At 41.1% G+C, this 15,037-nt stretch overlaps 1 protein-coding gene across 4 annotated transcripts in view; it reads right to left on the bottom strand.

The window, feature by feature from the left end:
• Window positions 1–5,571: 5,571 nt before the first annotated feature.
• Window positions 5,572–15,037, bottom strand: part of ADARB1 (adenosine deaminase RNA specific B1) — a 79,146-nt gene continuing 69,680 nt past the window's right edge. For all 4 annotated transcript variants that reach the window (XM_067469893.1, XM_067469899.1, XM_067469888.1 and 1 more), the window contains 3 exons: window positions 11,751–11,932; window positions 8,837–9,015; window positions 5,572–5,946 (listed from right to left, as the gene is read on the bottom strand). In XM_067469893.1, the coding sequence (XP_067325994.1) occupies window positions 5,770–5,946; window positions 8,837–9,015; window positions 11,751–11,932 (538 nt within the window). In that variant the 3' untranslated portion in view covers window positions 5,572–5,769. The remainder of the gene's footprint in view (window positions 5,947–8,836; window positions 9,016–11,750; window positions 11,933–15,037) is intronic.

Genomic DNA, 15,037 nt, shown 5'->3' with positions numbered 1-15,037 from the left:
TGTTGCATAACCAAGGAAGATGGCAGCCAGCTCAGCCTGTTGAGCTGGGTTACCATGGAAACAGGGGCGGAGCCAACTGCCACTTGGCAGGGCAGCCATTTTAAACGGTTAGTCTGTAGTCGGAGAGCTACAGGAGAAGACTGATTATCTAGGAGGGAAATCAGGGAAATTGTCTACTGTCTGTGAACTGTAGGAGAGGCTGTTCTGTTGGGTAGAGAGTACCAGAAGGGATCTGTAGTTTAAAAACTACAGGGAAAAGACTGATTCTACTTAGTAAGAATCAGGGAAGTTTGGGCTTTTAGCCTGAGTAGTTTAAATAAGTCGAGTGGGCTTATTTATATTAATAGTTAGTGTTGAGAGAAAGGGTGAGAGAAACCTAATGAGAGTCTCTAATTGTAACAGAGACAATATAAAGAAAGATTAATTTGTAACTGAAGTAATCTATTAAAGAAAGAACCCCTGTTTGAAGAAAAATAATTGAAATCTGTTTAGTGGAAGGAAGAGTCCTTTCCAGAGTTGTTTAATCAAAGTTATAAATGTAACTTTTGAAGATCTATACCTCTAAGAGAAGAGAAACATTGAATCCATCACGTTTCCTCTACATTTCAATAAACTTGTTACTGTTCTTTTCCTAAAGCCTTGCCTCTGAGACAATTTCTTTCCAAGTTAAGTCACGCTACACAGAAGAAAGACCAAATCAATATTATTAGCCAAAAGCTACGCTAAGGTAATAAACCCTCACAAAGTGGTGGCTTCTTTACAAACGTTCACAAAGTGGTGGCAGTAATCCTACACTTCCTCACAAATACCATTGCTTTAACTATGCGGATCTTGGTTGCCAGTGTGATGTCTCTACTCTTCACTATTTTATTGAGATTGGACATTGCTCTCCTCCCAAGAAGTAGATGTCTCCTGATTTCCTGGTTGCAGTCTGGATTTGAAGTAATCTTTGCACCTGGTCACTATAAAAGCTGAAATAATGCATGGAAAAGTGACGTTACAAAAATCCTTTTCCAACTGAGTGCCTCGCTGCAATACCATAATTGTATACCCCACCTGCTTTGAAAAATCTTTTAGAATACCTTTTACATTTAAAACAATACCCGGGCTCCAAGGATAGTTGCGTCCATTTTATTGGTGGACCCACTTCATTGAAACATTTGGATTTCGACCACATTTCTTTCTTTCTTCTAGAACAGTATCAGGAGATTTTTGTTTTAACAAACAAAAGTTTGTGCTTAATCTGCAAAGACATAAAAAGAGCTTCCTTTGAGAGAAGACAGGTTTTCCAAAGCTTAGAGGACTTCTCACACAAACTAGAAATAAACTCCCACTGCACTTCTGAAGCAACACCATAAACGAGGTATTTCCAGTCATTCAGTTTCACTGTTAGAGGAAAAGAGCTGGGATTTTAGAGGCAGAGAAGCAAAAGGATTCGGTGCCCTTCTGTCTGTGATCGAAAAGCACCTTGCAGTGATACTGTGACTTATTTACCTCCCAGTCATAGAGGAATTTAAAACAGAAAGTAAGCAGAGTTATGAAGTCATTCAGCCAACTCACAAAGGCATTTGGCTTAGGTATGAACCTATTTGCAAGGACAGTTCAGTACGAGTTTGTTGTTTATATGCCTTCAGGTTAACTCGGACTTATATCAACCTCAAGGCAACCTCTTATGGGGTTTTCTTGGGGAGATTTAGCCAGAGATTTAGCCAGAGGAGCTTTCCTAGTACCTTCCTCTGTGGTTGAGAGAGTGGGTGTGCCCAAGATCATTCAGGGCACTGCCTGGTCGATCCAGGTTTCGATCCCTGGTCCTAGTGCAACCCTCATAGTACTACACCATGCTGACTCCCCTCTATACAAATACAGGCACATCATTCTCAATCCTACTGGAGGCAATGGACCATATAGCAAATTAATATTTTGCTCACACCATTCATATGAACTGTACTGCAGCATATATCAGCCACACATTATCCAAGCTAGAAGTATTGGCATGCAAAACAAGAAAATGTCTCAAAATAAAATGAGCCTAAATCATTTAATGATTGGCATGGAACACAGGAATAATATTATGAAAGATGTTTGTTGCTAGCGTGGATTTCTTTTTCTATCAAGAACTGTCATGCTTTGATCTACATAGGAAAGTATACTGTTACATAGCCATGACATTAACCCAAATGCACTCTGCATCCATTAAGTGTCAATTTGCCATGTCATGGTTTTATTGCTTTTGACAGTGCAGGGCTGAGAGGTACAAATGTGGCAAGTGGACTAAAGGGAATGAAATGCTGAATATTTTTGAGGGCAAAGGAAAGAGACTCTTAAGTTGTAACACCAAATTGTTAGTGAGAGTCAATAAACATAGCTTTGGGGAAGATGCTTCTTTAAAAATGTCTTTTCTAAAAGAAACTAGACACTGAAGATTTATTGCTGTGTCTAGACTAAAGAAACTGGCTAGTGTAAACTATGATTTCCTATCAAGCCAAGATCATAAACCAATTTGATTGGGGCTTATTTAAACAAAACAAACTTTAACCAGAATCAACTTGAGATATAGTAATAATAAACCAAGGCAAAAGCTGGCTCTCCAAATGTCATGAACCTTTTTTTTGTCGTGTCAGGAGTGACTTGAGAAACTGCAAGTCGCTTCTGGTGTGAGAGAAACTGCAAGGATGTTGCCCAGGGGACGCCTGGATGTTTTGATGTTTTATCATCTTTGTGGGAGGCTTCTCTCATGTCCCCGCATGGGGAGCTGGAGCTGATAGAGGGAGCTCATCCACGCTCTCCCCGGATTCGAACCTGCGACCTGTCAGTTTTCAGTCCTACCGGCACTACGCCACCGGGGGCTCCTATATAATGAATTGCAATGTCATCTTCCCTCACTGTTGGCTAATCTGATGGGACAGGACAGTCCAACAACATTTGGAGGGCCACAAATGGTCTGTCCCTGGCTAGATCAAAAGAGAAGCAGATGCTATGCTCTCTTGGACCCATGATCAGGAGAAAGGGTATTGAGCCCACGACTTGGTCCTGCTGTTTCACATTACACTAGAATATGATTCAGCCCAGTTACCTAAGCTGGGCAGTCTTAAAAATATGTAACATGTTCTTTTCAAGCTATATGTTTCAAGGAATTTACCATATACTGTGCGTCATACTTCAGTGACTTTTGCCTATCGAAATCACCACAGTAAGAATCATAGGAAGGTTCAAAATGAGGGTTGTCAATAATTAGGAGGAGAAAATACTAGCCCAGTTATTCTTTTGTGTTGCTTTTGCACTTGTGAACACCAGAGCAAAGGACAAAACAATCCTATTAGTTTTGTACTGGAGCTATCCCATCCCGCCCGTCCCCCCACCACTGAAAGCTATATATCTTATAACAAGAATCAGTAGATCAAGCTCTGTTCTCAGACCTACCAAACACATTTGGCCTTTGTCCTCATTTCACCCTCCAGCTCATGAGCCATGGGACCCAATGCCCAAGCCATACTTAGGGACCAAAGAGTTTCCTTCTAATAGTCAGTCTTAGCAACTACCTATTTCATCTTAGAGTGGCCATGATTTGCCATTGATCCTCTATGCTGGAATAAGCTGCAGTGAATAAGCTGCATTTAAGTGGCCAACTTTGGGTGTGTTTCTTGTTTCGCATATATTTTAATAGTTTGAATTTGTTCATTAATATTTAAAGATGCCATATACATGATGAGCTTTCACATAATAAAACTCTTGATTTATTCTATCAACATCTGTATTAAGTTATTGCTATCATGCCTCTTAGTCAATTAAAAAAAACGAACATAGTTTTCTCTCCTTTAAAACAAAGATATAAACCAATTACAGTATAGAACTTTCTTGGACATGCATATAACCTTGTATAGTTTGTGCATCTATCACCACAACACTATGTAGGCAGTAGTATCTGGACAATACTCAAAAGTGAGGAGCTAGCTACCTTTTCTATCTACTATACATAGCCACACAGATAATTTAAATACTTTTAGCTGGTGTGATATCTTCGAGATGGACATCACATCAAGCAGAGGCCAATATACATGTGATATACATCTAGTATTACAACTTGACTTCCCGTCACTGGTTTAGCAAAACATGTAAGCATCATTTAGCTCCAAGCAGGTGAGCAGAATTTGCTAAACCTACACGGCATGCTTTGTGGAATGGAATCGAGAAGATCAGGCCCAAATTTCTATCATGATTGCTAAGAATTCCCTCTTTCATTTAAAATGAGATTAATTAACTGCGGAAGTAATTTCCTAAGAGGATTTCATGTTTATGTCTAATCGGTGGGGCTTGATACAGAAGCTGAGGTATTGAGCTTGCCCATCTGATTCCATGGTCACCCTCATCCCCATACCAGGCAGAACAATAAGAAGAAGATAATACTTTCTGAAACATTGGCAGTGGACAGGAGAGCTACATGTGACTACTGGCTTTGTAGATTACCTAGTTACAGGACTATGCACACTGCACATTAGTGGGAGCCCTAATGTGCAGTGGTCTGTGCAACACACACAGAGGGCGCTCAGGGGTATGACCAACAGAGATGTGGGCTTAACGCTACTCACTAGGGTTACTAACTCCCTCAGCCAAAACCGATGTCCCTGAGAGATCCAGACCTGTACATGCTTGTGGAGCAAGGATAATGCAAACCAACATGAGGATCTTCTAGTAATTGACTCCTGTTACTAGAAGATAAAAGAAAACTGAACTTCAGAATAAGACTTCATATCGTTTTAAATGCGTGTCTCGGGCAATAGCTTTTCAGATGGACACGACAGTTTGGCTGAAAATATGTTAAGGCTCAGAAGAGCTCTCACTTTAAAACCTGCTTTGTCCATGGAATAACCCTTAGCAGTTGGGATGTTTGGATCTAGGTTGCTTTTTGGCAAGACAGCAGATTTCCTCACAAACGAACAAATGTTTGAAATTGCCACATCACTGGTAACATTACTGTTGTACTCCAATGAGTTCCTGTGAAACACATCTATATCTAAAGGTTTTTGTACACTGAAGTCTAAAATGTGTTCGATTACAAATATTTTTGTTTCCAGTTTACAATGGTAAAAAATAACTACACAATATGTGCAAGTGGGGAGAGAAGACAGGTACTTTAAAATAGAATAAAAAGTGGCATGTTAAAAATTGGATCACAGATTAATAAATACATACATCAAAGACACAAAGTTTTCAGCAGCTGTTTTGAAAGATCAGGGAAGCAGGGAAAACTAGCTAGTCAAACTCCAGTCTCATTTTTCTATTCTGTATCTTTCCTATACGTTTAATCCATTTAAAAAATAAAAATCTAAAAGCAGCACATAAATTAGCTGTCTTTTAGGCTCTAAAAGAACATAAATTCAAACCACATAGTCAAACTTTAGTGTAACATCCTATGTGATTCACATTAATCATGCACCCGTCAACAATATAGGTAAAATAATTTGTAAACTCTTCAGATGAATTACTTGAAGAGAGTTGCACTGTGATTTTCCCTGCAGACTAAAGTTCTTGAGAAGGTAATCAACTCGTCCAAACTCATTTTTGAGTCCAAACTCATTTTTATGTCATCAGATTCCCATCAATTTTAATACTTCTGTAAAACAAACAAAACAAAACTTGGTCACAAGTTAGTCCTCAAACCACAAAAAAGGTTTAAAAGCTGCTGTTATAATGGTACAAGTGAAGTGCTGATGTAGTTTCCATTGTAGTTTCCACCACAGTCCCTGGTCCAGGTGAAATGCAATCCAGAGATCAGACTGTGAGTGAAAACTGATCCTGTTCAATGGGCTTCTCCACCCAGGCGCCAAGACCCGCCTTCAAAAATGCTTTGAACAAACATTCTTTGGCAGTTTGATATTCCGCAGCTACTTGCTTCGTCTCATGATATATGTTTGGCTTGCTGACTTTCGAACGAAGGTTGGAGGAAAGCTGGGGGGGAGGGGAGAAAGCAGGAAAAAAGAGACAGTCTTTGTTATCTATAATAATAATAATAATAATAATAATAATAATACTTTATTTATACCCCGCCACCATTTCCCCAAGGGACTTGGAGTGGCTTACATGAGGCCAAGCCCAACAACACATCAATAAAAACAAAAAAGCAATAAACCAAAACAGTAAATACAATTAATATCTATGGCAAACTTGTGATGATTTATGACACTATCCAGCTATAAAAGTATTGCCAAGAAAAAAACAAGGAGTTCTTTTATTCTTATTTACTGTATCTCATCACTTGCCCAAAGCAATCCAAACCCACATTTCCCATTCCGTCACTTACCATTTGTGTTTCTAAAATTAAACTATAACACTATGTAACACGATTTTTGTTCCTGGGTCATTTCCTAATTGGTTTTACAAGGGGCAGTAATTAAAGATTTCCCCTGACCCACTTTCTGTGGACTGAAAACAATGAAACTTGGCACAGTTATTAGTCTTTCTCTGCTTAGGTGCCAACTAGGGACACACACTTCTCCCGTTAAAGCAACTGTAAGCACCTCGCTTCTAGAAGTCGACAGGTTGCTCCAAAAGCTACATTGTGACTTCTGAAATCAGAGTGTCATCATCTGAAAAACGCTTGCCCTTCAAAATTAACTTTATTGTCGGAAAGAGGTGGAAATCCAATGGTGTGAGGTCGGGTGAATATGGGGGATGCGGTAGAATTTCAAAGCCACAGGAGCATGCTTCCATTTGGGCAACAGGTGAGTTGTGAACTGGTGCATTGTCTTGCAGAAGACTGACACCTTTGGTGAGCATGACATGTCTCTTGGTTTTGATGACCTCCCACAATTTCCGAAACAGTGAAGCACAGTGTGCCCCAGTGATCATGGTATCCTTTCTTGAAATCCATCAATACTACTCCATGCTGGTCCTAGAATACTGTGAGCATTACCTTGCCTGCTGAGAATTAAGCCCGTGCCTTCTTTAGAGGCAGTGAGTCATGCTGCTTCCATTGCTTTGACTGGACTTTAGTCTCAGGATCATAGTGATGGACCTAGCTTTCATCCTGTGTGGTCCGTCTGTTGAAAAAGTCCTCCTGGTTTCCATGGCACATTGTCAATAGCCTGAGAACATTTGACTCGTTCTTGCTTCTGGAAAGATGTGAGTAGCCGAGGGACCAAGCAAGTGGGTACCTTATGCAGGTGAAGATGGTCTTGGATTTTTTTTTCCACAGACCCCACAGTAATCTTGACATTTTGGGCTAGGTGGCGAATGGTTACGTGATTTTCCAAAATGGTGATTTTCACTTGCTGGATAGTGTGTTCATCAATAGCAGAGTGGGGTTACCCTCAAATTGGAGCTGTTTGCACTAAAGTCCGACCACAATTGAACTGACAATACCAGTTCTTGACTACATCATATGATGGGGAATCATCACCATAAACCTTTTTCATCTCATTGAACATCTCCTTTGATGTACAACCTTTCAAGTAAAGGAACTTAATGACTGGGGCTATTCCACTGGGGCCATTATCAAACCTCATACCACTTCAGCACCTGTACAATCAAGACCGTTATCAGCTCTGAGTTGTAAATTGGCATGTAACCTATAGAGACTTATATCACTACACATGTGCAGTTTCAGCGTCCTGTGATAAATAGAAGTGAGTCTGGGGAAATCTTTAATGAATGCCCATCGTATAATAAAAACATGGAAAAGATTTATTGAACAGCAAAAAACTTTGTTTTTGCAGGACATCCTGCAGCATGTTTTGCTATAGTTTTTCAATGACTAGCTTGGAGCCCCCAGTGGTGCAATGGGTTAAACCGTTGTGCTGCAGGACTGCTGACCGATAGGTCAGTGATTTAATCCTGGGAGAGTAGATTGAGCTCCCTCTGTCAGCTCCAGCTTCCCATGCGGGGACATGAGAGAAGCCTCCCACAAGAATGGTAAAATATCAAACATCCTGGCATCCCCTGGGCAACGTCCTTGCAGACAGCCAATTCTATCACACCAGAAGCAACTTGCAGTTTTCTCAAGTCGCTCCTGACGCAAAAAGATGACTATCTTCTAGAGTCTCAACCAATTCAACATAGTTTGTGGCAGCCACAAAAACAAAGTTTCTGGAGTATAACAGTGACTTTAAAGTACGCACCGCACAATTAAACAGGAAATAATATTTTCAAATCAGGAACAGATTTTTTTTCCAAATTTTGTTACATAGTGTAATGCTTTGAGGCCTGGAAAAATATATGAAAACATATACAGAATTTACCTGGACTTAAACACCAACAAAGCATCTCTTAAATTCCAGCACAGGGGACCCCAACCTAAGGCACGTGGGATAGATGCACCCCTCCAAGGACATTTATCCAACCCTCCACCCTAAACTTTAGACTTAGGGTTGCCCTAAGTCTGGAACGACTTGAAGGCACACAACAACAACAACAATACTAATTAACTTGACACATCAGCCAAAAGCAGGCCCACACCTCCCACTGAAATACTGCTAAGTTTATGTTGGTTAGAACCATTCTTCATTTTAAATATTGCATTGTTCTTTCATGGTTTTTTTTTTTTTGCACTACAAGTAAAATATGTGCAGTGTGCATAGGGATTTGTTCACGTTTTTTCAAACTATAGTCTGCCCCTCCAACAGTTGGCTTAAAAAGTTTGAGTCATGGCAATTAAAGTGGTGTCAAATTTCAGTATTTTTCACTGTACCATTCTATCACTCTATCTAGTTTTACTTGAATTTTGAAATCCTTACACCTTTTACTCTGGAGAAAATTGTTTGCCAACAAACGCTAGGCCCAAAAGCCCCAGTGGTTATATCTGGTGATTACAGTGCTAGTCCATCCACTTCTCAAGACATACCTTTCCATAGATGCGCATCCAGCGATTATACAGAGCTTGTTTACAAAGACGAGATGCACGACCCATCTCATCTTTGCCAGTTGTGGCATTAATAACTTCAAGGCCAGCATCTCCTACTGTCCAGTTCACACTGAAATTTGGTGCTTTACCTGGTTGGCGGGCTTCAGCATTGCTGATACCTGAAAGAAATAAATTATTACTATTTTATTCATTGACAAGCGGTCCCCTGCCACGCGTTGCTGTGGCCCAGTCTGGAGATCTGGAAAATAAAGTAATGAGAAAGTGTTGGTTTCTAATATATGTAATGTCTTTATGCTTGTGGGTAAACAGTATTTATTGCTGTTTCTTTGCCAGTGTTGATGTGGAGAGTGTCTGGTTTGCCTACTCTGGAACATGCAACATATCATTGTCCTTCTTCAGGGGTCCCTTTCAAATCTTTGATACTGCATCTGTCACATACATATATGTGTGTGTGTGAATGGCTGGATGGCCCTTTGTCAGGAGGGGTTTGATTATGTTTTCTTGCCCTGGTGAATGGAGATGGACTGTATGGCCTAAAGGCAGCATTTCTCAACCTGGGAAGTCAAGACCCTGGGGAAGGGGTAACCGGGAGGTGTCAGAGGAGTCACCAAAGACCACCAGAAAACACAGAATTTTCTGTTGGTCATGGGGTTTCAGTGTGGGATGTTTGGCCCAATTACATCGTTGGTGGGGTTCAGAATGCTCTTTGATTGTAAGTGAACGATACATTCTAGGAACTACAATTCCCAAATGTCAAGGTCTATTTCCCCCAAACTCCATCTGTGTTCACATTTGGGCATATTGAGTATTCCTGTCAAGTTTGGTCCAGATCCATCATTGTTTGAGTCCACAGTGTTCTCTGGATGGAGGTGAACTACAATTCCTTGGGTTAGTAGGTGACTTGTGGCCAAATTTAGTGGCAATTCCTCCAGTGGATTTTGAGTTATGATGTCACTCAAAACAAACAAAGCATTTTTGTATTGTTTGCCTACTCTGGAACATGCAACATATAATTGTCCTTCTTTAGGGGTCCCTTACAAATCTATGGTATTATATCTGTCATAAACATATGTGTGTGTGCATCATATATATTTATCTATATCTATGGCTGGATGGCTCTTTGCCAAGAGGGCTTTATTTTTTCTTGCTCGGGTGAAGGGAGTTGGACTGGATGGCCTTAAGGCAGCATTTCTCAACCTGAGGTTTGGGACCCCTGGGGGGTTTGTGAGGGGGTGTCAGAAGGCTCACCAAAGACCACCAGAAAACACAGTATTTTCTGTTGGTCATGAGTGTTCTGTGTGGGAAGTTTGGCCCAATTCTATCATTGGTTCAGAATGCTCTTTGATTGTAGGTAATCCCAGTAACTACAACTCCCAAATGTTAAGGTCTATTTCCCCCAAACTCAATCTGTGTTTATATTTGGGCATATTGAGTATTCCTTCCAAGTTTGGTCCAGATCCAGATCCATCATTGTTTGAGTTCACAGTGCTCTCTAAATGTAGGTGAACTACAACTCCAAAACGCAAGGTCAATGCCCACCAAACCCTTCTAGTGTTTTCAGTTGGCCAGGGGAATCCTGTGTGCCAAGTTTGGTTCAATTCCATCGTTGGTGGAGTTCAGAATGCTCTTTGATTATAGGTGAACTATAAATCCCAGCAACTACAACTCCCAAATGACAAAATCATAAATTTTTGAGTGATGGTGAGACATTTTGTTGCCAAATTTGGTGTGATTTCGTTCATTTGTTCTTTCGTTTTTAAGGTACTCATTATGCACAGAGCATTTATAGATAGATAGATAGATAGATAGATAGATAGATAGATAGATGGATAGATACCTGCATTTGGTGGCTTTGGCCTATAAAGCCCTAAACAGCCATGGCTCAATTTACCTGTCCGAATGCATCTCCCCTTACAAACCACCGCGAAGACTGGGGAGGCCCTGCTCTCAGTCCCTCTATTGTCACAGGCGTGTTTGGCAGGGACAAGAGAGAGGACCTTCTCAGTGATTGCCCTTTGGTTATGGAACTCCCTCCCTGGCAAGATTAGATCAGCCCCCTCCCTCCTGTCCTTCAGAAAAATGGTAAAGACCTGGCTGTGGGACCAAGCTTTTGGGACAGTGCAATAGGGCAATAATAGGAAACCCACTCCGCTGACCAGAGCCAGCATGATGTTTTGAGATGGTTTTAAACAATTGATTTTAAAGTAGATGTAACTGTTTGTGCATATTTATAGTTATTTTATGTCCTGGCATGGAATGCTTGCCATTTATATGTTGTGCTCCGCCCTGAGTCCCCTTTGGGGTGAGAAGGGTGGAATAGATATGTTTCAAATAAATAAATATTTTTTTCTGCAAGAAAGAGACTCAAGGTGGTTTTGTTTATTTTTTGTTTTTTTTTTTTGTCGTGTCAGGAGCGACTTGAGAAACTGCAAGTTGCTTCTGGTGTGAGAGAATTGGCCGTCTGCAAGGACGTTGCCCAGGGGACGCCTGGATGTTTTGATGTTTTATCATCCTTGTGGGAGGCTTCTCTCATGTCCCCGCATGAGGAGCTGGAGCTTGATAGAGGGAGCTCATCCACCTCACCCCGGATTCGAACCTATGACCTGTCGGTCTTCAGTCCTGCCAGCACAGGGGTTTAACCCACTGCACCACCGGGGGCTCCTCAAGGTGGGTAACAACATATTAAAACAATGCAAGTGAAAAGAAATACAAAACCTGAACTATAAACAATTAAAAACGATTAGATAATGTGCAAATTAAAACATTAAACATGTCATGTGCCCTACTCAGACAATTATTTTACCCTGTTTACCCCGATGTCAGCCTATCAATCTGCAGTACTGTAAAAAAACATACCAGCAAAAATTCAGTTTATCTTTCATTGTAAACTTACCACTGAGTAAAGGTCTATTAAGCACATAGAGAGGTGGTAAATCTTCTATCTCTGCTATCCGCTGATACACTGCTCTGGATAGGTGGTCTCCATGGTATAAGCTCCCCAAGATAATGCTAGAGAAGTAAATTGGCTCCACAAAAAGGCTAAGTAATGCTCCTTGAATACCAAGTACATTCCACCTAAAGTAAAACAAATTCAAGGGAATTAGGTACAGAATGTCTACCAGCAAAAAGCAAAAAGATGAAATTATATAAGAGAGTAGAGCATCTCTGTCTAACCAATCTTAATAATAATATGTTGGGTTGTTGTAGGTTTTTTCGGGCTATATGGCCATGTTCTAGAGACATTCTCTCCTGACGTTTCGCCTGCATCTATGGCAAGCATCCTCAGAGGTTGTGAGGTGACCAGATGCAGGCGAAACGTCAGGAGAGAATGCCTCTAGAACATGGCCATATAGCCCAAAAAAACCTACAACAACCCAGTGATTCCGGCCGTGAAAGCCTTCGACAATACAATAATATGTTGGTTTGTTAGGGGTCAAGGACGGAAGGTCAGAACTGACTTCAGAAAGCATGGATCAAATCATCAAGAAATCCAGAATTTCAAATTCATTTCAGTGTACCCTATTTGCTTCCTTTATCTCTAAAGAAAGGCTGACAGCACAATTGACAATATAATGGGAAATATAATCAGAAAGCATCAAGGTTCATCTGCAGCACTATATAACAGTCCCAAAAATATGTGAATCCCAGGACGGGCCGATGAATCTGAGATCTGATATATTCATTTCTATAGTGTGGTATAGAGTGTGGTATAGAGATTTTTTTTATCCTTCCCTTCAACAAGTTTCCAGACCGGATTACAAGGAATCAGCATGACAATAAAAGCTATTTAAAACAACAGCATGAAAGACAAACAGAATTTTTAAAAGCAGCACAGAAGCAATTGACGAAGATAAAACAAAAACAAAAACAAAGCAGCATAAAAGCAACTAGCTGAGCTAAAATCCATGTATAATAAATAATGCATTAAATCAGATTAAAATAATTGGAAAACGAAATTGACTGAAATGTTATCAAAGTGAAACAGATAATAATAATATATAATAATAAAAATAAAACATTATTTGTACTCCGCCCCATCTCCCCAAAGGGTCTCGGGGCGGTTCACAAAAGTACTCAAGGTGCTTAAAAATAACTCAAGGTGCAAATAAAAATAAAATTACATAGCATCAACACAATACATAAATTAACTGAACACAAACAATGGACAATGGACAGATGGAGTCAATTTTACACCCATCCTGAAACAGCTGCCCTGGCTGCCTCTTCCCTTCAACTCCAATTCAGTGAACATGTTTAACACAGGCACAGTACTTCGGTTGTTGGACTGCATGTCACAACAGTTCTGTTCAGAATAGCATGGCATATTTAGCTTGCAGAAGAGAAGGTTGGGAGGAGGTAAATCTGTGAAAGGCTGTCACAAGGAAGAGGGAGCAGGCTAGTTTTCTACTGTCCTGGAAACTAGGACTCGGAGGAATGGGTTAAAATTACAGAAAAGGACATTCCATTAAGATGAATTTCCTGATTGTAAGAGATGTTCAGCAGAGGAACTCTTTGCCTCAGAGTGTGGTGCAAGCTCCTTTCTTGGAAGCTTTGAAACAGAGACTGGATTGTCATCTGTCAGGGATGCTTTGATTGTGCTTTTCTTGCATTGGCAGGGGGTTGGACTAAATGGCCTAAGTGATCTCTTCCAACTCTATTATTCTATGATTCTATTATTATCTTCTTATCCCAAGAACTTTGTCCCAAAAGCAAGGCACTGGCTGCTGGAGCTGATGAACAACTGCACTGCATCCTGTCAGATCCCCAAAATCTGGAGGAAAGCAAGAGTCATCGCCATCTTGAAGCCAGGCAAAGATCGTAATGATCCAAAAAGCTATAGACCAATCTCCCTGTTGTGTCACCTCTACAAAGTCCTGGAGAGACTTACTTTGCATAGAATTATGGAAAAAATAGACCCATGTCTGATTCCACAGCAAGCTGGCTTCAGGAAAGGCAAAAGCTGCACGTCACAAGTGTTGAACCTGACTCAGCACATAGAAGATGGCTTTGAAAGGCAGCAGATCACAGGAGCTGTCTTCATAGACCTGTCAGTGACTTATGATACTGTGAACCACCGCCTCCTCCTGAGAAAAATGTATAATATCACAAAGGACTACCATCTCACCCACCTCATAGGAAACCTGCTACAAAACAGGAGCTTTTTTGTTGAGTTCCAGGTCCAGAGAAGCAGATGGCGGAAACAGAAGAACGGCCTGCCTCAGGGGAGCGTGCTTGCTCCATCCATGTTCAACATTTACACAAATGACCAGCCACTGCCGGAAGGGACAGAGAGTTTCATCTATGCTGATGATCGTGCCATTACTGCTCAAGCAGGGAGCTTTGAGATGGTTGAACAGAAGCTCTCCGAAGCTCTAGGTGCTCTTACTGCCTATTACAGGGAAAAGCAGCTGATCCCTAACCCATCTAAAACACAGACATGTGCTTTTCACCTTAAGAACAGACAAGTATCCCGAGCTCTGAGGATTACCTGGGAAGGAATCCCACTGGAGCATTGCAGCACACCCAAATACCTTGGAGTCACTTTGGACTGTGCTCTGACCTACAAGAAGCACTGCCTGAATATCAAGCAAAAGGTGGGCACTAGAAATAATATCATACGAAAGCTGACTGACACAACCTGGGGATCACAACCAGACACTGTGAAGACATCTGCCCTTGCGCTATGCTACTCTGCTGCTGAGTACGCATGCCCTGTGTGAAACACATCTCACCACGCTAAAACAGTGGATATGGCTCTTAATGAGACATGCCGCATTATCATGGGGTGTCTGCGCCCTACACCACTGGAGAAATTACACTGTTTAGCTGGTATTGCACCACTTGACATCCACCAGGAAGTAGCAGCCAATAGTGAAAGGACCAAGGCAGTGACATCTCCAGCTCATCCCCTGTTTGGATATCAGCCAGCACGTCAAAGACTTAAATCAAGAAATAGTTTTCTAAGATCTACAGAGACACTCGGTGGAACACTTCAGCAAGCAAGAGTCCAAAAGTGGCAGGCTCAAAGCCAAAACCTCAATCAATGGTTGATACCAAATGAGAGACTCCCCCCTGGGCACACAGAAAACTGGGCAACTTGGAAGGTGCTGAACAGACTGCGCTCTGGCACCACGAGATGCAGAGCCAATCTTAAGAAATGGGGCTACAAAGTGGAATCCA

This window comes from Anolis sagrei, chromosome 1 (genome assembly GCF_037176765.1).
Source record: "Anolis sagrei isolate rAnoSag1 chromosome 1, rAnoSag1.mat, whole genome shotgun sequence".
In the NCBI taxonomy this organism is placed as follows: Eukaryota; Metazoa; Chordata; class Lepidosauria; order Squamata; family Dactyloidae; genus Anolis; species Anolis sagrei.
This window is presented reverse-complemented; position numbering and strand designations above follow the sequence as displayed.